Below are 22398 nucleotides of genomic sequence, written 5' to 3' on the forward strand. Positions count from 1 at the left end.
TACATAAACGGAGAAGAGAGTTGAAGGAGGCTGCGTGGGGTGCTCTACTAAAGGTGTCCTCTCCAAATTCCAGTATGGATTCAAGTCAGGATTAGGAACCGTCGAACAAGAATAAAATCTGGCTATGTTAATTGGCAAATACACTGTGGCAAAAAAGGGCAATTTATTTATGACGTTTATAGACCTTAGCTCAGCTTTTGATTGTTTGAGCCATGATGTCATGTGGGATACTTTAACAGGGCTCGGCATTGATTTAAATATTCTTAATTTTCTTAAAGAGTTGTATTGAGGGGCAGGGGCAAAGGTGCGCTATGGAAAGAAAGGAGAATGCACAAATAAATTCCCAATAATGAAAGGTGTTCGTCAAGGTTGCATTCTGGCACCCTTTCTTTTTAATTTGTATATTAATAGTGTGGCAGATTATTTAATTAAATTAGGTGTAGATTATCCCCAAATTGATGGCTCCGCGGTGCCCATTTTATTGTACGCAGATGATGCGGTCATAATGGCAAGAACCCAAGTAGGTCTTCAGAAGACGTTAACTAGTTTCTCAGTATTTATGGGATCTAGGGGCTTAAAAATTAACATCGGGAAAACCTTTACCATGTGTTGCTCATCAAAACATAAGATTTCTTGTAATACTTTTTTAGAACAGTCTAAGATAGGATTAACCAGTACTTTCTCATACTTAGGGATTGTTTTTAATAAAAGAGGTACCTGGACCACAGCCGTTAGTACTAGGAATCTAGCATTCGCACGTGCAATAGGCGCAGTGAAACAGTTCGTTAACAAACTGGGGGGGTAGGCCTGTTCGTATTTTGATCGATATCTACAAGGCCAAATGTGTGTCAACTGCTACTTACGGGGCTGGTATTTGGGGGGTTGCAGACTGTCAGGGAATTCAAACAAAGGAAAACTCTTTCCTGCGATATTTGTTAGCAGTCCCCAAATCTACCTCCACCCATGTTTGCCACAAGGAACTTGCTTTGGTTTACATATCAGACCTAATTAGGGTAAGTCCGGTGCTGTTATGGCACAAGATTTGGACCTCTATGGCAACTGATTTAAACAGGACGATTATTACGGACTGCATCAAACATGAGGGAGCCAAAAATATCCAGTGGCTTTCCTATGTTAAGGAATTTTGAACTAACTTAGGTCACCCAGAATGTTTCAATACACCCTCCTCATTATCTTTAATTTCCAGAAAAGCACTAAAAGAATGTTGCCTTGCTTTTATGGAAAATCAACGCTGGGCTGTGGAGGGGAAGAAGGCATCTGTTATCCAACATTATTCATTGCTGCAGGGACCTGGCTTGCAGCTCTATTTATCTCCCGAGCAATCCAGCTATAATAGAATGTTATTAGCTCGGCTGAGAACTGGTAGCTATTTTAGGATGTTAACCTTTCCAGCCACTAATGATTGGTCGAAAAACTTAATCAAATGCCCGTGTGATGACCTTTCCACGCAATCAACAATCCATTGTGTTTTATTCTGTAAATTTTACGTATGGGGGAGGAAGAGATATTTGATACCTTTGTTAAAGATCTGGGGTTTGAGACAGTGTAGACCGGCCTTATTCAAGTTGCTCTTACTACAAGATGAAATGACCCTAAGTGCTGTATCTAAGTTTTTAAAATTTACAATTAGATGCAGATCTTCCATGGCTTAAATTTAAATCTGACTCGAACTGTAAAGAAGATCACTCTACTATGCTGTTGTGCCAACGCAAGCTGAAGTGCAGAATTAATGTTATTTAAAGAGTTAGTCCCAGTATGAATCACTAAATTGTTATATATTTTGATCTGTATTATTGAGTTTAATTGTATGTATTAAATTTTAATGTGCTTTTATGATTTTTATACTGAAATCGAATAAAGCTATGATGAATGAATGAATGGACAGGGCCTCATCTACTAATATTCTAAAAAAAATAATTGAAATTTACAAAGAATACCAAATCGCAATTTGTATTTTCTTATTTGGATTGCACTGAAATGTTTCAGTAGAAGAGGTTGCAATTTGTGGTCCTAATCTTACCAAATGCAGTGGTATTTGAACTACCACATTATTATGTATGAGGAAGGTTGCAAATTGCAACCCACTAGGGGGCATATTATCAAGACAGGCGATAAAATTATCGCCGCTATAGCGGCAGAATACTGCCGCTAAAACGGCGATAATGGGCTTGATAATATGCTCTATGGTGCCGCTCGTAGGCTTGGACATTTTCTTTGCACTTGCAGTTACTTTCCCCGGCTTGGAGGAGCAGACCGGGTGTCACTGAGGGACGAGGGTTTGTTTTACTGCCAAATTTGATTTCGGGACTGCGAGGACCAGCGGACCTTGCGCAGCGAACATTGCCTGCAGCTGGGGGCCTCTTCCCGTTCCCTCCCACCTACGGAATATAACGCCTCGCGGCCCCCGCTTCGCGGGAGCCGCTCGTAGGCTTGGACATTTTCTTTGCACTTGCAGTTACTTTCCCCGGCTCGGAGGAGCAGACCGGGTGTCACTGAGGGACGAGGGTTTGTTTTACTGCCAAATTTGATTTCGGGACTGCGAGGACCAGCAGACCTTGCGCAGCGAACATTGCCTGCAGCTGGGGGCCTCTTCCCGTTCCCTCCCACCTACGGAATATAACGCCTCGCGGCCCCCGCTTTGCGGGAGCCGCTCGTAGGCTTGGACATTTTCTTTGCACTTGCAGTTACTTTCCCCGGCTCGGAGGAGCAGACCGGGTGTCACTGAGGAACGAGGGTTTGTTTTACTGCCAAATTTGATTTCGGGACTGCGAGGACCAGCGGACCTTGCGCAGCGAACAGTGCCTGCAGCTGGGGGCCTCTTCCCGATCCCTCCCCCCATTACTATTTGAGACATGCCCACCCACGCGAGAGCGGGACGTGACCGGGGCAAAGCCCGGGCAAAGGGCGGGCCATCTGTGGCCGTCCAGGGCTGGACAAGGCTGGGCTGGGCCACCCCTTTAACAAACAGTGATTCAGCAAGACGTTGTGGCATTTTTTGATTATTGCTCCTGGGTTTGTTTAACATTCTAGTCTGCTAATTATTGTGTAAATCTGCGTACTGTGGCAAAATGACAGGGAAAGGGAAGCGAACAGTGTCTGGTACTCTGGACCAATTCATTACCAGAGCCGTCTCAGTATTAGAACACGAAATCGCTATTACCGAGCGGCGCCTTTCAACAGAACCAATGTATGCCAGACGTTCATCTATTGGCACACTGGCCCTGGTTAAATCCCCAAACAGGATAGGGGGGCAAGGTTGCAGTGATCCGCCCCAGCTTGAGGACACCGAGACAAATCCCAATACGCCACCAGATAGTACGAGGTCTAAGGAGGACAATGGTGTTACTAATGGTGCCCCTGCCGTGGCAGGCGTGGATTCATTAAACCCCAAAGCTACCTTCCCCCAGACAAGGGCTGGCAATAAAACATCAAGACCTGTTAACCCTAAGAGGAAACGTTGGGGGGATGCTCAAGGTGTTAGGCAGGCGAAAATGTCAAAACTAACAAAAAGCGCGTCTAAGCCCGACGCTCCATCTCCCGATGACTGCCTGATCATGGACGAAGGCAGCAAAAGTGTCCCTGTTCTGCCTCTCAGTGGTGACATGATCCCTCAGATCGAGCAGGTGGTCCGATCACTAATCCTCCCTCTCTTAGAAAGGGTAAAATTAGTCAGCGATAAAATTGAACGTTTGGAACAAACGGTTCTTGACAATTTTTGTTCACTGAAAAATGTTAAATTGTCTATATAAGATATCGTTAAACCCAATTGTCTACCCCCCGAAAAGCCTTTGACCTCTGTACCGGTTCCTATCGTTAAACTTCCTGTGATAACAAACACAGGTCCAGGTTCTGGTCCTTTAAAGACTCAGGTGAATACTAACCAAACTTTCAGGAGGGAGGGAGGGACAAGCATGCTATCCAGGGGTAATCCCACTAAGGAAGGCATGGGTGAGAGAGAAGTTGTAAATCTAGACACTCACAAAAATCCCCCTAAACTCCCCCTGGCCCATATTCACCTTCCACCTGAATCCCTTCCTTATGTAGTAGTGTTAACTGGTGTTCCTGAATTACCAAGTAGCAAACGTGAATCCTTCCAAGAACTTAAAAATAAAGTGAGTCATTGGTTAAACAAGAACAGACCAATCCCCAACAATATGAATGGGAGGATTTTATTTGTTAGAAGGGTCAGCTGGGTGGGCTCTAGACCTAAAGATGTTTTGGGTGATTTCATTATTGTAAATTTTGTGAACAGGTGGATACCGAGGTTTATTTGTGACCACGCATTCCTTCGAGGTGCATGATTTACATCATTTTTACAATCTGTCCCCTAATTATGAGGGTATAACTAGACAGGACTGGGTGACGAGTGGATTGAACCCCGGGCCTATCATTTCACCCTCTGATTATGTTGATCACTGCAAGGGTCCGAGTAACCTAGACGCCCAGTATTGACCGGGGAAGAGAGAGATGAAACCACTAATTCTTAAGGACGTCATGGTAGCTGAAAGTGAGCTCTTTGGTGGACCTGATGTTCTTTCCCTGGTTCCATCTGAGACGTCCACCCCACAGAGGGACTCAACACCGGGATCGCATGGGGCGAACGAGAGGCCACATGAGGAAAGTTTTATTGCTGCTCATCAAGGCACCCCGTCAGGCCTAGGGCCAGGTACATTGATTTCCTGGCATCTAGCTGGCCTGAAGGCAAGGATGGACTCTCCTGAATGGGTTCAATTCACCAGTAATTACGACGTTTGCCTCTTCCAGGAAACTTGGTCCAGTGAGCCCCAGTTTCTGCTGGGATACTTGAATTTTCATGTCCCAGCCATCAAGGGCCCTAAAGGACGCCCCATGGGTGGCCTAACCATCTGGGCCCGGCAGGACCGATTTCCCAGGGCTAGCGAGATACCCACGGGGTCCCCTGATATCCAACTAGTTAGGCTAACCCTGGGACGTATGGGCGAACTTGACATTTACAATTTATATCTTAGAGGGACCAAGGGGAAAAGGTCGCGTGTTTTGGACATTTTGGCCAGCCTTATAGAAGCAATCTCAAGTGAGAGGGATGTGATCATTGCGGGTGACCTTAACGTTACATTTGAACCCCTCTTAGATCCAGACTCGGAATGGGGTCTCGACCCCGAAGAGGGCCGGCTGTGGGGAATACCTGGCCTGGCGCTTGCCCCAATTAAAAATGGTCTGAGGTGGTAGTGCAGGTAAATGCCCTTTGTTACGAGAAAGGACTAAGGGCCTTGAACGGTAGGACCCCAGGGGATAAGAAGGGTGCTAGTACTTTTGACAATGGCCGCTCTAAAAGCAGGATTGATGATGTACTCTGCTGTATGAGGCTATGGCATTACATCAAAGACATGGTGGTCGAACCAAGAGCCGAGAGCGACCATAACCCTATTTGTGTAACACACTGGTGGTGGGGGTATACCCACACAGTAGGTGAGGCATTGCAACTAGTGCCTCCTGAAAGCGTCCCCACTAACGATATGCGTAGACTTAAGTGGACCCAGGTTAAGACCAATGCCAAGGTCATTGCTAATATTGATTTTGAGCTTGCCCAAGCTACGTTGGAAATAGAGGGTGCGCCGGTTACCAAACATGGTAGAGTTCAAATTACTAGATTACAGGAGTCCTTGTTTGAGGGAATACGTGGATTTTTCCTGAAGCCAACGAGCAAGGGTAATAAGCCCTCACCCAAGCGACTACGGTGGTACGACGGCGATTGCAGACGTGCCAGAGGTAATCTGGCTCAAGCCCTTTCTAGTGGTCACAAGATTTGTATCCAAAAGGCCAGAGAGCTCTACAAGAAATGTCTTGATCAGGCAAAAAAGAAATGGGATGTTCTGTACTGGCAAGATTTGAAGGAAGCATGCTACGCCAGGGATTCTAGATTGTTCTGGAATGTTATCAAGTGGAACAGAGGTGGCTTGCCGGATAGACCGTCAAACCATGTCACGCAAGAGGAGTGGCTAAGGTATTTTAAACCTCAATATACATGTAACCTTTCATATAATCCCCCGGGGGTGATATCCCATGTCTATTACTCGCAAGGTCCTTTCAGTCCCAAGGATGCTATAACAGCTCTGGGATCTGTAGCCGCAGGGTGTGCCCCAGGATTAGATGGGGTTCCATCCGACCTCTTCCTTCACAATAAAACCTGTTGGAGTAAGTATATTGCATTGGTGGCTAACACCGTGGCTGAAGGCGCCCTAGTGCCTAAATCATGGGGGGGTGCCGTTATAATCCCGATTTTCAAAAAGGGAGACAAGACACTCCCAGGTAACTACAGACCTATCAGCTTAATAGATACAATCCAGAAGATCATCGGGAGGATGGTCGTGAACTTGATATTGGACTGGATTGAAGACAATAGGATTTTGTCCCTTTTTCAAGCTGGTTTCCGCAAATTTACCAGTACAGTGGACCAGGTTTTTCGTTTCATCCAACTATACTGGAAGGTTGTAACCCTGGGAAAAGGCAGTCTCTACGTCGCTTTCGTGGACTTAAGAGCTGCCTTTGATCTTGTGCCCCGTTCGCGGTTGTGGTTTGTCCTCGAAAAGCTGGGGCTTCCTTTAGAAATTTTGACTTTGGTTATGCGGCTCCATGAGTCTAATTTTGCTAAAATACAGTGGGGAGGACCTGGCGAAGTTACCCTCGAGTTTCCGGTTGAGCGTAGTGTGCGCCAAGGTTGCACTATGGCCCCCACGCTCTTTACGCTGTATATTAACGGAGTAGTAGACCGCATGCTCAGTGTTAATACTGACGCCCCTAAGCTGGCTGGGGCTATTACCCCAATATTGATGTTTGTGGACGATACTCTTATTGTATCTAAAACTCCGAGTGGTCTGCAAAGGGCCTTGTCAGTGTTCGAAGACTTTTGCCACGAACACGGTCTGGAGGTAAACGTGACCAAGACCAAACTTACGGTTTTTAATCCACACTCAAGCTATAAAGCGGGAAAGTGCCTTATGAATGGGCAGTCGCTCGAAAAGGTTAATAACTTCGTCTATCTAGGTATGCATGTGACAAATGACAACAAGTGGAGTAGGCACATCGAGATGTCTACTATGAAATTTAGACAGATATCAGGAGCCTTGATCAGCGAGCACAAAAAATCTTTTACCAAGCCAATTAAACCGGTGCTCCAAGTTTACGAGGCCAAGGCCCTAAGTTCGGTGTTGTATGGGGCTGAGCTATGGGGTTTTGACGCGTTACTTTCTTTATCAGTAGTCGAAAATAAATGTTTCCGTAGCATAACTAGCCTCCCACAGAGCACGCCCCTGGTACCATTGCGATATGATCTAGGCAGGAAGGCTATCAAGGACTTAGCCAAACTTCGCCCGGTCTTATACTGGCGGAGGCTTTGGACCACCCCGGAGCTTTCTTCATATGCTATGGGTCTTATGGACGTAATAAAATCTGACACGTTCCACAAGAGGATGTATGACGTTACAACGCACACTATTACAACGCATGCACTTACAACGCATTTTTTACAACGCATAATCCATTACAACGCATGACATTACAACGCATGACACTACAACGCATTTTAAAAAAATACCTTTACAACGCACTACCATTACAACGCATACTACCTTTACAACGCATACCATTACAACGCATAATATTAAATTACATTTAAGGTAAGTATTAGATAGTATAGGGGTAAAAATTACTATTCTAACTCCAGGGGGTGCAAAAGTAGGGTAAGTGTTGGATAGTGTAGGGGTAAAAATTACTATTCTAACTCCAGGGGGTGCAACAGTAGGGTAAGTGTTGGATAGTGTAGGGGTAAAAATTACTATTCTAACTCCAGGGGGTGCAACAGTAGGGTAAGTGTTGGATAGTGTAGGGGTAAAAATTACTATTCTAACTCCAGGGGGTGCAACAGTAGGGAAAGTGTTGGATAGTATAGGGGTAAAAATTACTATTCTAACTCCAGGGGGTGCATCAGTAGGGTAAGTGTTGGATAGTATAGGGGTAAAAATTACTATTCTAACTCCAGGGGGTGCATCAGTAGGGTAAGTGTTGGATAGTATAGGGGTAAAAATTACTATTCTAACTCCAGGGGGTGCATCAGTAGGGAAAGTGTTGGATAGTATAGGGGTACAAATTACTATTCTAACTCCAGGGGGTGCATCAGTAGGGTAAGTGTTGGATAGTATAGGGGTAAAAATTACTATTCTAACTCCAGGGGGTGCATCAGTAGGGTAAGTGTTGGATAGTATAGGGGTAAAAATTACTATTCTAACTCCAGGGGGTGCATCAGTAGGGTAAGTGTTGGATAGTATAGGGGTAAAAATTACTATTCTAACTCCAGGGGGTGCATCAGTAGGGTAAGTGTTGGATAGTATAGGGGTAAAAATTACTATTCTGACTCCAGGGGTGCATCAGTAGGGTAAGTGTTGGATAGTATAGTGTAATATTATGCGTTGTAATGGTATGCGTTGTAATGGTAGTATGCGTTGTAATGGAATGCGTTGTAATGGTAGTTTTTAAAAATGCGTTGTAGTGTCATGCGTTGTAATATCATGCGTTGTAATGGATTATGCGTTGTAAAAAATGCGTTGTAATGGTAGTGCGTTGTAAAAGTTGCGTTGTAAAGGTTGTTCCCCTCCACAAGATCGGGTGGCTGAGGAGCCTCCGCGAGTCTTTCATAGATTTGGGTTTGGAGGGGCTGTGGAGTGACCCAGTGGCTGCTTTGTTTCCCCCCAAGAGATTCCTGAAAACGATCTATTGGGAACAGGTTGATTATCGGGCCTGGAGCGATACCAACTGCCCTAGGATGACCAGTCGGTTTCTGGAGGCTAAGGTTACACCTGCCCTAGAACCCTACTGGGACTTGATTACTAAACCTATTGATAGGAAACTCTACTTTCAGTTTAGAGCAGGTTCTCTTCCACTCAGGTCCCTTACAAGTGGGTGGTTTGGAGCAAGCGTAGAATCATGTCCTGCTTGCGGCTTCCAAGACGAATCAACTGCCCACTTCTTGTTTGTTTGTCCTGTATATGTCATCCCTAGACAAGCGTGGTTGTCTCCTATGTGCAAAACTCTGGGCACAAGGAGTTGTGCCGTTGCTTTAAGAATTCTATGCACAAGTACTCTACCGATTGTTTCAATCGCTTTAGCTAAATACTTGGGTTGGGCTTGGTCTCTAAGGATCAAGGCTTCCAAGAAAACTCTGGGAGTACCTCCGTGAGGTTATGCGACAATGGGATGTCGGCTGACTCATTCTTTACCCTAATGGTTACATCATTCCTCCCTTTTGTATTGAATTTTTATAAATACCAATTCATCTTCAGTCTATTGACATGTTTAATGCTTTTCTTAAACTTAATTTTTAAGTATTTATTGAACGATTTCATGTATTGTATAGGGAATGTTAATAGCTGTTTTATTTTGTATTTGTTTGTGTCTTGTATGAATTTTAAATTCGAATAAAGACTATGATGATATGATATATGCTCTATGGATTTCAATTGAAGCCCATGTTAGATGTGAAGGACGTCTAACATGTGTATCAATTGGAATTCCATAGAGCATATGATCAAGCCCATTATCGCTGTTTTAGCGACAGTTTTCTGCCGCTAAAGCGGCGAATATTTTATCGCCTGGCTTGATAATATGCCCCTAAGATTGGCCAGAGTCATAGGCTTAAAGGGCTGCTGGGTACAGCAGACCTTTTCGGGTGTCACAATTTTGGCGGAAACTGTGAGAAATGCTTATTATTAAGCATTTCTCACAATACAAAGGAAACAATATGAGGATACCTTGAGCTTCATTAGTGTGAACATAAGACTGTGTCTTTCATGTTTTCAAGTCTGTATGTGTGACCACGGTAAACATTTGATTTTCCATGTTTTGTTAGTGAAATGGATTGTACTATATGTAATCTGTATGTTATGGACAACCAGAATAGAACATGTTATTGATAAATTACTCTTCAGTGTCGTGAATTATGGACATTTAGAATTTCAATGTGCAGAGGCAAGTAAAGAATCAATAATAGTAGCTCTCGCGCACAGCCTGATAGGGATCATTATTGGACTTTTTATATCCATGCTTAATGAAAAGCATTTCTCACAATTTCTACCAAAATCGTGACATGCCTCAGGACCACTTGTAGCCAATAATTATATACCCAAGATCTGAGGGACAGAGGGCAACCCCATTATACTTAAGCGTTCAGCAGACCAACATGTCTGTGATACCTTTTAAATAAAGCAATCTTTTTTTTTCAAATGCAGCAGATTCACGGAAACGTTCAAAACAAAAAATGGAGAAAAAAAATTTGAGCAGCACTGACTGCTTCCAAAAATGTTTTGTACACATTCACAAAGGGGATCGAGTCCCTTGGAGAACCCTTCTCATTGGCAAATAGTTATCACCTCCTTTGACTTGGTAGTAAAATATTAATGTTTGGTGACCCTATTATAGTCTCAAAACATTAATACATAACTTAAGAAATGGGTAATTGGAAAGGACCGCTTTGAACACCCTTTCCAAATACCTATTCGGTATTCATTCCCCAACCCAAGTTGCGATTCTGTAAAGTGTTCCCAAATAACAATATGGGTTTCACACATTTAAAAATAGCATGCTCCGATCTGAACTTTGCCACTGCCATATTGCTTTGTAAATGTGGCCGATATTGCTTAATACAATCGTTCTTCTGAGGCATACTCTGTTTTTTTTAAATGAAAGTACTTGTGTAAATACCGAATCGGGGTTTTCACTTTCCCGACTGGTCCCTGGAGTTAGTTAACCTCTGCTGCTCGACTTTTGCATAAATATTGCCATATGAGAGTTCTGTGTCTCCATTGTTCTATTTAAATTAGGCCTCACACATGTACAGGAAATAAAGTCACAACATTCTGAAATATATGATGACCATGAAGGTAATCTTTTATTTTTATTTTGTATTCCCCTTCTGGCTCAGTGTGAGCTAAACTCCGCTGCTCCTCTCTCCCCCTCCCTCGTGTGCCCACCTCAGTTCATAAATCATTCCATACATTCAAAAGTATATGTAAGTAACCCTTTATAAACGAAATATGATTTAAGAAACTTAATGATGCATTTATATCTTTTTACAGTAGGTTTCTTTAGTTACATATTTAACATTTTTCAGATATATGTATAGCAGCAAACAGCACATTCTGTTGTTATATTAGAGGTCTGAAGATGCAATTTGGAACTTACCAGGAGTGCAACTGGTCCAAACATCCAACTTAATAAAGTCATTTTCCATTTCTCCTCGGTGTTTTCTGGAAGAGGTTTATAAAAACAATACGCCACAAAAATAGCAGCGATTGTGCAGAACAGTAATTTCGAGGCCATGATAAATTATCCACTCATTCAGAGCTGCTCGAGGTAAATCTCCTTCTAGCCTGAACACTCACACACGAGGTTTCACCACAATGGCAGCTTTCATCAGACACCTGGTGGAACTTGCACTCAGGTTCCCTCTGTCCAATTACAAGTGAACAGGGGCTTGCCAAACCACAAGCACTCCATGCTGTTAATTAGTAACAGGGGTTGCACAGGGCAGTTTCAAGAACAGGCTTGCTAGCCATTGTCTCCGGCCTTTATCTGTGTGACCTGGCACAGTGCATGGCTATGCAAGACATTCGAGTGAAAGGACAGAGTCCTGTTTTATGATTTAGCATTTCACAATATAAAAAATCGCGCTGCTGAGCAAAATTGTTTGCCAGCAATAATTCCGTATGAAAAGATCATTCTATGTATAAACAATGTTCTTATTTAACTTGCTTTCTTGCTTCTAAATGTGATGGGGCCAGTAACAGCAGTTACTGCCCTCTCGGGGTTATGTCATCCGTGGAAACATGACACACCTGTTTAGTTTCAGCAGACGAAATTTCTGGGTGGGACTTTGTGAACAGTTAAAGAATTACCAGGCGAGTCGAATTACTGTAGTTCAATTTCTGAACCCTCCAGTAATTCCTCATTTCTAAGGGGACATTCAGGGCACACTAGCAAAATGCTCTCTAGAATTCAAGTTCACTCTGCGCTTAAATAGGGTTTAAATACTGGGGAAGCATGCAACTGGGCCCCTCTGTGTATGGACTGAACCTGTCTGTGTATGATGATTTAGAAGTTTGGTTTTTAACCCGCTTTTTAACAGGGTACAATGGATACACAGCTTCATACAAACAAATACATTTATGAAAGTGCTTAATTTTTAAAAGAATAAGGCAGGGGTCCTGATGGATATTGGGATTGCTGAATACTGGGGCTGTCTGGTCTGGATTCCACACTATTCCTCTTTATTACACCACTCTACCTCCCTTGTCCCTTCATTTCACTCATGCAGGTTCTATTTTATTCCTGTATTCTGAATTTGTCACTGTTTCCGCATATTTCTGTTCCTCCTCTTCTCTCTCTTTTCTGCATTTTTGTCTTTTGTTCTGGATTAAAGTCACAATCCCCAAAAATGAGTGCCGATGCCCCCACCTGCAACCACCAACACAAATTTAGCACTGATTTAGGCTTACACTTGGAATCCTTTGACAGAGCACATGTTTCTTTTCGTGTTGCCCCCAGGACGACTCTCAGTTGCAGTACAGATGCAAATTTGTGTGAATCACAAATTAGCAAATCTTCTTTAAAGCATAGCAGCCTTTACAAGAGCGGGTTGCCACATGATTCCCTGCTATAGGATGCCCCACCTACAGAACATCCTGTAAGACAAACAACCTCCAGAACATCCTATAACTCGAAACAGTGAGTGGGAGCGGGTCAAGTAAATTTAATATCACAGTGGGAAAAATCACAAAACTTTGCTTACATTCACCAGGGTAAATGAATATACATTAACATAGATAAGCAAAAAGTATTGCCCTACCAATACTCGAAACCAGCTGTGTAGCTTCATTCAATAACAAGAGAAAGAATCATAATGTTCATGTATGTTGACAATTTTCAGTCCACAAAACGCTTTCAAGCAGTTAACGGACATAATTAATTTATTTGCAATCTTTTAGGCAATAAACCAAATAAAGGGGGTAAATATAAAAAACTCTCACTTAACACAAAACACTGTTGAGAAAAGACAATCAAGCCATTCTCTCCAAATTAGTGAGCTATAACTTCAAATGCATGGGAGTCAGAAAATCAGGAGCCATTTGAACTCTCTCTGTAGGATGGATACAATGCATTGACATGGTGGCCATCACAATATTAAACTATGTGCTTAATATAATGCACCTTGCTTTAGACTAGGATATTAGAACAAGAGTGTTGGAAAGTTTTCTTTTTGGAGGTAAAAGGCCCAACTAGGAAAATTGAAACTCCATGCACACTTAAATGAAGTGGAAATGAGATTCCCAGACTTAGAGCCATTCGGCCTGATTTGGAGGATGGCAGTTCCAGCATAGCTACAGAAAAAAATTGATATCTCATTTATTTTGCCAGCTGATATGGAGTGTGAAGGAAGGAGGTGTTCCTAATGGTGTTGCTCTTTGTCCTTACCCGGGGTATATTCAAATGGAGACAATGACCGGCCCAGGAGACCACACAAATCTGCTTGGGACAGAGGTCCATCTAAAGTGGAACTCATTGTAACATGTACAATTTTTGTTCCCAGGGCAAGACTTGCATAGAGGTTGGTAATAGCTGATTGATGCTGCTCCTCTGTTGGAGAAACTGCCTCCTAGTCCTTCCTGGTAAATCTGTGCAGTCTGTCTTGATTGTGACTTTCTTGATATGTTTGGTAACCAGAGGCATGCTGTGATGTTGGGTGACGCCATCAGACTGCTTAGTGTGCAGTTTATGCTATGAAGCATTGATACTGCTTAAAAATGTGCCTATAATGAGAGGCACTGAGGTTGCCTTGAAAGGTGTGTTACATCAAAGAACTGTACTCCTCATAGCACAGTGGAGTGAAAGCAAACATGTCTCAATGAGTTGTTATGGAATACATGCATGAGTACTGCATTAGAACAGAGTACTGGCATGAGGCCCACAAATTTATAAGATGCAGGCAGTGGAACTGTGAGGGATGCAGAATTGAGTACATTCAGGGAATGAAGGGGTGGATTAAAGCACAATTCTAAATCATACTTATAACCCTTTGCTTTAGTCTTGTGCAGTCAGTCCTGTATCCATTTGAGACAGCATGCCAGTCGAGGTAAAGAGGCAGACAGAGAGGTGAAATAAGTCATATTGCTTTGTGGCTAGGGAGAAAGGAATTAGTTGAGTGTGGATTGACACATCTCGTCTTAACAGACTCCTGAATGACATGGTTGGTGAGACAAACAAGGGCACTCAAGACATTCCACCTCTGCAGAACTGACACATGTTTCTCTTCCCTTTCTCCTTCCCACTAGATTCATATCTGGTGTTTATTTTGAGGCTGACGTTATGGTCTTCAGAGGGTGAGGATGTGACTACAATAGATTTTCTGCACTCGTCACATTTGACCAACTTCATTTTCCTCTGCTGTGCTTTTCCTACATCTAACCTGTCCATTCAAATGAGATTGAAGCGTATATTGATGTGGGTGTGATCCAGTCTGACAAACTTTGCAGTTGGACAGAGGTGAGATTTTTGTACTTACCCCCTTTGACAGAGCCATGTTGGACCAATCCAGGTGTGGCATGTAAGATGCAACACTTAAGAATTAGCAGTAGAATAAATACTGCTCTCATCTGTGTTATGTTTACACCGGTGGGCTGTCCCCACTGGGATAATCCCCAGATGGGTGTTTAGTGTAATGACCCTCTGTTTGGATCCCGATGGTCACAGCCGTGACGTAGGGACGGAGAGTATAAATAAACGGACCTGGTGCATGACCTCATGGTTGAAGTGTTTCCATGGTGTGAAACCTTTAATCTGTGACAAGATCAGTGTGCATGACTCAAAAAGCCTAGACCGCATTGCTGGCTTTATACGCAACAACTGGCAGGAAGCGGAAGTGGACCCATGACATACCTCGTCATTCGTCTCCTTGTGGGCTAGGTCTCCAGTCACAGCAAGCTCCCTGCCGGGATCATCGTCTCCTGTCCAGCACTGGTGCTTTGCCCTCCGGTGTCACGCAGGCTGTTGATGCATCACTGCGTGGAGGGGCCAATGAGCTCCGCTGCAGTTCTCTAGTGATCCCGCCTGCTAGACACGGTGCGTGTCCAGCCCCTCCTGGTGGGTCTCTGACATGGCAGACTCCAGGTGAGAGCCTGGCTGCCGATGCCCTGACACACTAAAATGAGCACCAATAGCCCACTTCGAACCGTTAGCAAACCCTTACTATGAATGGTGTCTGCTGTGCAGGCCAGGTGTTGGACTTGGCCCTTCTGGCAGGTTCACCCCTGAACTTTTTGCTTTTACTGGTGACCTGGTGGTAATGATTTTTGGTTTCTGCGCACTTTCCCTGTGTCCCAGAGTAAAGTGCGTGCGCACTCTGAGTGCATGTGGTGAGATAGGCCTGCCCTCCCATAGGAATGCATGGGGAATGTATGTGTCCCTGGTAGTTCCTGATGCGTGGGGTGTGCAGGCTCGAGTTTGGTATGTGCGAACTCGTGTGATCGAATGCTGTGCGATGATGTGTGTGGCGTGCATGTAGCTAGTGTGGAAGTGCCACTTCTGGAAGTGGGCACTTCGGTGTGCAGTGTAAAATGTGTGCCTTGTCTGGCGATTGGCTGGTTGAGATCATGTGACGGGCCAGGGAATCCCCAGAGTCAGGAGGAGTCACCCAGTGGTGAATAGGGAGATCAGCAGCTAGATGGGTGGGAGGAGTACACCTGGGTCCTGAATAGGGCTGGGCTTTCCCCACACAATGCTGGCTCCGCCCCCTGTGGTGCGACTGATGACCCTGGCCTGTCCTTTTAATAGGGAGAGGGGCTGAGCAAAACAAAGTGCTCAGGAACCAGTTGTAACTGGTTCGCCCCTTCCCTGCACCTTGAGACAAAGGGTTTCACTGTTTAAAAAGGGGCTGTGTCCCCTTACAATTTGTTCTGCTTTGGATCCTGACAGAGGGGGGCTTTCTGCTGGTGGGGACCCAGGAGGGACCGCCATGGGGGCTACCTCCCTGCTGGAGGGTCCTGTGTGCTGGCCCCTGGGCCCTACCTTGCCCCCTGGATGCCTTCAGGACCTTCTGGACCCTTGTGACTTTCCTTTTACCTTGCCAAGGCTTGATGCTGGCATAGCGCCCTGGGAGCGCTTTATTTTTCCTGGAGCAAGGTGCTTTTCTGGTCCTAAGGGAGAGCTCTTTATTTATTCCAGGAGCGTGGGCTGCGCAGCGCTGTGCCGCTGCCCCTTGTCCGAGGGAATCCCAGTGCCAGGAATTCCCCCAGTGATGCTGTTGGAGCGGGTGCCCACCCAGTGTTCTTGTTAATGTGGCCGCGTTATGGCCACCCCGCCTTGTGTCTTGAATAGTGGGTGCCTACCCCACATGGCCGCCTTTTAATTATATTTAAATGCGGGAGCCCACCCCGCGTTCGATCAGGAGAAAGTGCCGCCGGAGTATTTCACCGCCGCGGCCCGAGCCGCATTCAAAATTGCCGCTGAGCCCGCGGCCCGCATGGTTTTGGGCGGGGCCGCGGGACGGAAGCGGAAGTGCCGCCATTTCTGGGAGAGGAAGTCCCGGAGCCTCGCAGGCTCCATCTGCAGAGTCCCGGTCCCGAGATGGGGGACCGGGTAAAGCGTGGTGGGACGAGGCGGACTCCTTCACGGAGGGCGGGAGCCCACCCCGCCTCCGTGGTAAAACATGCCACGCAACCCGACTGATGTCCACAAAAACACGTCCCGACGTGTAACAAATTCCTGGAAGGCCACAAAGTGCAGGCAATGATTGACACTGGAGCTTCCATCAATATCATTGCCCAGTTAATGCTCACTTTGCCAGCTGCACCCATCCTGAGACCGATGACTACATGAGTTTTTGCCTATAGGTCCACCACCCCACTCTCTTAAGCAGGAGTGTTCTCAGATATATGCTACAAAAGGGTGCACCAGGATGTTGCTGAGGTGCAGGACAGCAGAGCACCTTCAGCTTGTGGCATTCGTGCTTAGTGTGCACCAAGAAAATGTGGATGATTTACTAGCTCAGTTTGCATCACTATTTGAGGGCATAGGTTGCTTGTAAGACAGATTGATAAGAATTCATATCAATGACTCAATCCAGTCAGTAGCTTTGAAGCATCGACAGGTGGCTTTCCACCTCCGACTGAAGGTGGAGGAGGAACTGAACAAACTGGAGCAGACAAACATCATCGAGAAGTTTGATGGTCTGACCCCCTGGGTGTCTCCTATTCTGTTGGCAGGCAAGCCAAAGCAACCCGGAGAAGTTTGAATATGCGTGGACATGTCCCTACCCAACTTGGCCATCCAACCCAAGCAGCATCTAATGCCCACAGTGGATGATACAGTGGCCAAAGTGAGTAGATCGAAGTGGTTTTCAAAAATGGACTTACGTGCTGCTTATCACCAGCTGATGTTGGATCCAGCTTCCCGAGCCATCACCGCTTTCTCCACCCATGTAAGCCTGAGGAGATACAAGTGTCTTAACTCTGGAGTCTCTAGTGCAGCGGAAGTCTTTCAAGACATAATGAGAAGCGTGCTTGCTGTCCTAGAAGGAGTCCTTAATGTGAGTGATGACATTTTATTCCATGCCCCCATGTTAGAGGAACATTTTGATAGTCTGAGGGCTGTGTTTCAATGCCTGAAGAAAAACTGACTAACGCTCCATGGGGAGAAGTGTGATTTTTTCCAAAAAGAAACAGTGTTTTTTCAGATACCATTTTTCCCGAAATGGAGTGTCACCAGATTCTAACAAGGTCCAGGACATCCAGGCTGCCCCAGCACCCACAAATCTGACCGGAGTAAGAAGTTTCCTGGGCAAGGTCATGTATTGTGGCCAATTCATCCATAATCTTTAGTGAAAGTGACACGGCCGCAAAAGTGAAAGTGATCGCGATGCACTTACTGACCCGCGACGGAGGAAAGACAGATGGTGGCTGCGCGTGTGCACGCGTGTGTAACCGCAAGCTTGAGGCCAGCAAAAGCCCCTGGTAGCACTTTCAAAACCCACTTACTAAATGTCTCGCAGGGCAGCGCATGCCCTGGCTCAGGCGAGACCTAAAAATGACTGTAGCACTAGTTAGGCAGTAACTTGTATATCTTACTGCTTCAGTCTTACATTTTTGTGAATATCTGTATTTTAACTACCTTATTTTCCTTCATGTAAATAAAAAATGATAGGGCCTCATCTACTAATATTCTAAAAAAAAAGAATTGGAATTTACAAATAATACCAATTCGCAGTTTGCATTTTCTTATTTGGATTGCACTGAAATGTTTCAGTAGAAGAGGTTGCAATTTGTGGTCTTAATCTTACCAAATGCCTTTGTGTTTGACCTACCACATTATTATGTATGAGGAAGGTTGCACATTTCAACCCACTATGATTGGCCAGAGTCACAGGCTTAAAGGGCCGCTGGGTACAACAGACCTTTTCGTGTGTCACAGTTTTGGTGGAAATTGTGAGAAATGCTTTTTATTAAGCATTTCTCACAATACAAAGGAAACAATATGAGGATACCTTGAGCTTCATTAGTGTGAACATAAGACTCTGTGTGTCTTTCCTGTTTTCATGTCTGTATAAGTGAACATGGTAAACATTCGATTTTCCATGTTTTGTTAGTGAAATGGATTGTACTATATGTAAACTGTATGTTATGAGCAACCAGAATAGTACATGTTATTGAAAAATTACTCTTCAGTGTCGTGGTTTATGGACATTTAGAATTTCAATGTGCAGAGGCAAGTAAAGAATCAATAATAGTCGCTCTCGCGCAGAGCCTGATAGGGATCATTATTGGACTTTTTATATCCATGCTTAATGAAAAGCATTTCTCACAATTTCTCTCAAAATTGTGACATTCCTCAGGACCACTTGTAGTCAATAATTATATCCCCAGGTTCTGAGGGACAGAGGGCAACCCCATTATATTTAAGGGTTCAGCAGACCAACATGTCTGTGATTCCTTTTAAATAAAGCAATTTTTTTTTTCAAATGCAGCAGATTCACGGATACGTTCAAAACAAATAATGGAGAAAAAAAATTTGAGCAGCACTGACTGCTTCCAAAAATGTTTTGTACACATTCACAAAGGGGATCGAGTCCCTTGGAGAACCCTTCTCATTGGCAAATAGTTACACCTCCTTTGACTTGGTAGTAAAATATTAATGTTTGGTGACCCTATTATAGCCTCAAAACATTAATACATAACTTAAGAAATGGGTATTTGGAAAGGACCGCTTTACACACCCTTTCGAAATACCTATTCGGTATTCATTCCCCAACCCAAGTTGCGATTCTGTAAAGTGTTCCCAAATAACAATATGGGTTTCACACATTTAAAAATAGCATGCTCCGATTTGAACTTTGCCACTGCCATATTGCTTTGTAAATGTGGCCGATATTGCTTAATACAATCGTTCTGAGGCATACTCTGTTTTTTTAAATACTTGTGTAAATACCGAATCTGGGTTTTCACTTTCCCGACTGGTCCCTGGAGTTAGTTAACCTCTGCTGCTCGACTTTTGCATAAATATTGCCATATGAGAGTTCTGTGTCTCCATTGTTCTATTTAAATTAGGCCTCACACATGTACAGGAAATAAAGTCACAACATTCTGAAATATATGATGAACATGAAGGTAATCTTTTTTTTTATTTTTTATTCCCCTTCTGGCTCAGTGTGAGCTAAACTCCGCTGCTCCTCTCTCCCCCTCCCTCGTGTGCCCGCCTCAGTTCATAAATCATTCCATACATTCAAAAGTATATGTAAGTAACCCTTTATAAACGAAATATGATTTACGAAACTTAATGATGCATTTATATCTTTTTACAGTAGGTTTCTTTCGTTACATATTTAACATTTTTCAGATATATGTATAGCAGCAAACAGCACATTCTGTTGTCATATTAGAGGTCTGAAGATGCAATTTGGAACTTACCAGGAGTTCAACTGGTCCAAACATCCAACTTAATAAAGTCATTTTCCATTTCTCCTCGGTGTTTTCTGGAAGAGGTTTATAAAAACAATACGCCACAAAAATAGCAGCGATTGTGCAGAACAGTAATTTCGAGGCCATGATAAATTATCCACTCATTCAGAGCTGCTCGAGGTAAATCTCCCTCTAGCCTGAACACTCACACACGAGGTTTCACCACAATGGCAGCTTTCATCTGACACCTGGTGGAACTTGCACTCAGGTTCCCTCTGTCCAATTACAAGTGAACAGGGGCTTGCCAAACCACAAGCACTCCATGCTGTTAATTAGTAACAGGGGTTGCACAGGGCAGTTTCAAGAACAGGCTTGCTAGCCATTGTCTCCGGCCTTTATCTGTGTGACCTGGCACAGTGCATGGCTATGCAAGACATTCGAGTGAAAGGACAGAGTCCTGTTTTATGATTTAGCATTTCACAATATAAAAAATCGTGCTGCTGAGCAAAATTGTTTGCCAGCAATAATTCCGTATGAAAAGATCATTCTATGTATAAACAATGTTCTTATTTAACTTGCTTTCTTGCTTCTAAATGTGATGGGGCCAGTAACAGCAGTTACTGCCCTCTCGGGGTTATGTCATCCGTGGAAACATGACACACCTGTTTAGTTTCAGCAGACGAAATTTCTGGGTGGGACTTTGTGAACAGTTAAAGAATTACCAGGCGAGTCGAATTACTGTAGTTCAATTTCTGAACCCTCCAGTAATTCCTCATTTCTAAGGGGACATTCAGGGCACACTAGCAAAATGCCCTCTAGAATTCAAGTTCACTCTGCGCTTAAATAGGGTTTAAATACTGGGGAAGCATGCAACTGGGCCCCTCTGTCTATGGACTGAACCTGTCTGTGTATGATGGTTTAGAGGTTTGCTTTTAGACCCAGCTTTTTAACAGGGTACAATGGATACACAGCTTCATACAAACAAATACATTTATGAAAGTGCTTAATTTTTAAAAGAATAAGGCAGGGCTCCTGATGGATATTGGGATTGCTGAATACTGGGGCTGTCTGGTCTGGATTCCACACTATTCCTCTTTATTACACCACTCTACCCACTTGTCCCTTTATTTCACTCATGCAGGTTCTATTTCATTCCTGTATTCTGAATTTACCACTGTTTCCGCATATTTCTGTCCCTCCTCCTCTCTCTCTTTTCTGCATTTTTGTCTTTTGTTCTGGATTAAAGTCACAATCCCCAAAAATGAGTGCCGATGCCCCCACCTGCAACCACCAACACAAATTAAGCACTGATTTGAGGCTTACACTTGGAACCCTTTGACAGAGCACATGTGTTTTTTCCTGTTGCCCCCTGGACGACTCTCAGTTGCAGTACAGATGCAAATTTGTGTGAATCACAAATTAGCAAATCTTCTTCAAAGCATAGCAGCCTTTACAAGAGCGGGTTGCCACATGATTCCCTGCTATAGGATGCCCCACCTACAGAACATCCTGTAGGACAAACAAACTCCAGAACATCCTATAACTCGAAACAGTGAGTGGGAGCGGGTCAAGTAAATTTAATATCACAGTGCGAAAAATCACAAAACTTTGCTTACATTCACCAGGGTAAATTAATATACATTAACATAGATAAGCAAAAAATATTGCCCTACCAATACTCGAAACCAGCTGTGTAGCTTCATTCAATAACAAGAGAAAGAATCATAATGTTCATGTATGTTGACAATTTTCAGTCCACAAAACGCTTTCAAGCAGTTAACAGACATAATTAATTTATTTGCAATCTTTTAGGCAATAAACCAAATAAAGGGGTTAAATATAAAAAAACTCTCACTAAACACAAAACACTGTTGAGAAAAGACAATCAAGCCATTCTCTCCAAATTAGTGAGCTATAACTTCAAATGCATGGGAGTCAGAAAATCAGGAGCCATTTGAACTCTCTCTGTAGGATGGATACAATGCATTGACATGGTGGCCATCACAATATTAAACTATGTGCTTAATATAATGCACCTTGCTTTAGACTAGGATATTAGAACAAGAGTGTTGGAAAGTTTTCTTTTTGAAGGTAAAAGGCCCAACTAGGAAAATTGACACTCCATGCACACTTAAATGCAGTGGAAATGAGATTCCCAGACTTAGAGCCATTCGGCCTGATTTGGAGGATGGCAGTTCCAGCATAGCTACAGAAAAAAAAAAATGATATCTCATTTATTTTGCCAGCTGATATGGAGTGTGAAGGAAGGAGGTGTTCCTAATGGTGTTGCTCTTTGTCCTTACCCGGGGTATATTCAAATGGAGACAATGACCGGCCCAGGAGACCACACAAATCTGCTTGGGACAGAGGTCCATCTAAAGTGGAACTCATTGTAACATGTACA

At 43.8% G+C, this 22398-nt stretch overlaps 1 protein-coding gene across 2 annotated transcripts in view; it reads right to left on the reverse strand.

Moving 5' to 3' along the window:
* Positions 1-20395, reverse strand: part of LOC146785612 (arylacetamide deacetylase-like) — a 209690-nt gene extending 189295 nt beyond the window's left edge. Inside the window, exon 1 of one of the 2 annotated variants that reach the window (XM_085634870.1) lies at positions 20004-20395. In XM_085634870.1, the coding sequence (XP_085490996.1) occupies positions 20004-20141 (138 nt within the window). In that variant the 5' untranslated portion in view covers positions 20142-20395. Of the gene's footprint in view, positions 1-11232; positions 11511-20003 lie in introns of those variants that run through there. The other variant, XM_085634872.1, reaches the window with a different exon arrangement.
* Positions 20396-22398: the final 2003 nt, after the last annotated feature.

Source organism: Triturus cristatus, chromosome 11 (genome assembly GCF_964204655.1).
Source record: "Triturus cristatus chromosome 11, aTriCri1.1, whole genome shotgun sequence".
Classification (NCBI taxonomy): Eukaryota; Metazoa; Chordata; class Amphibia; order Caudata; family Salamandridae; genus Triturus; species Triturus cristatus.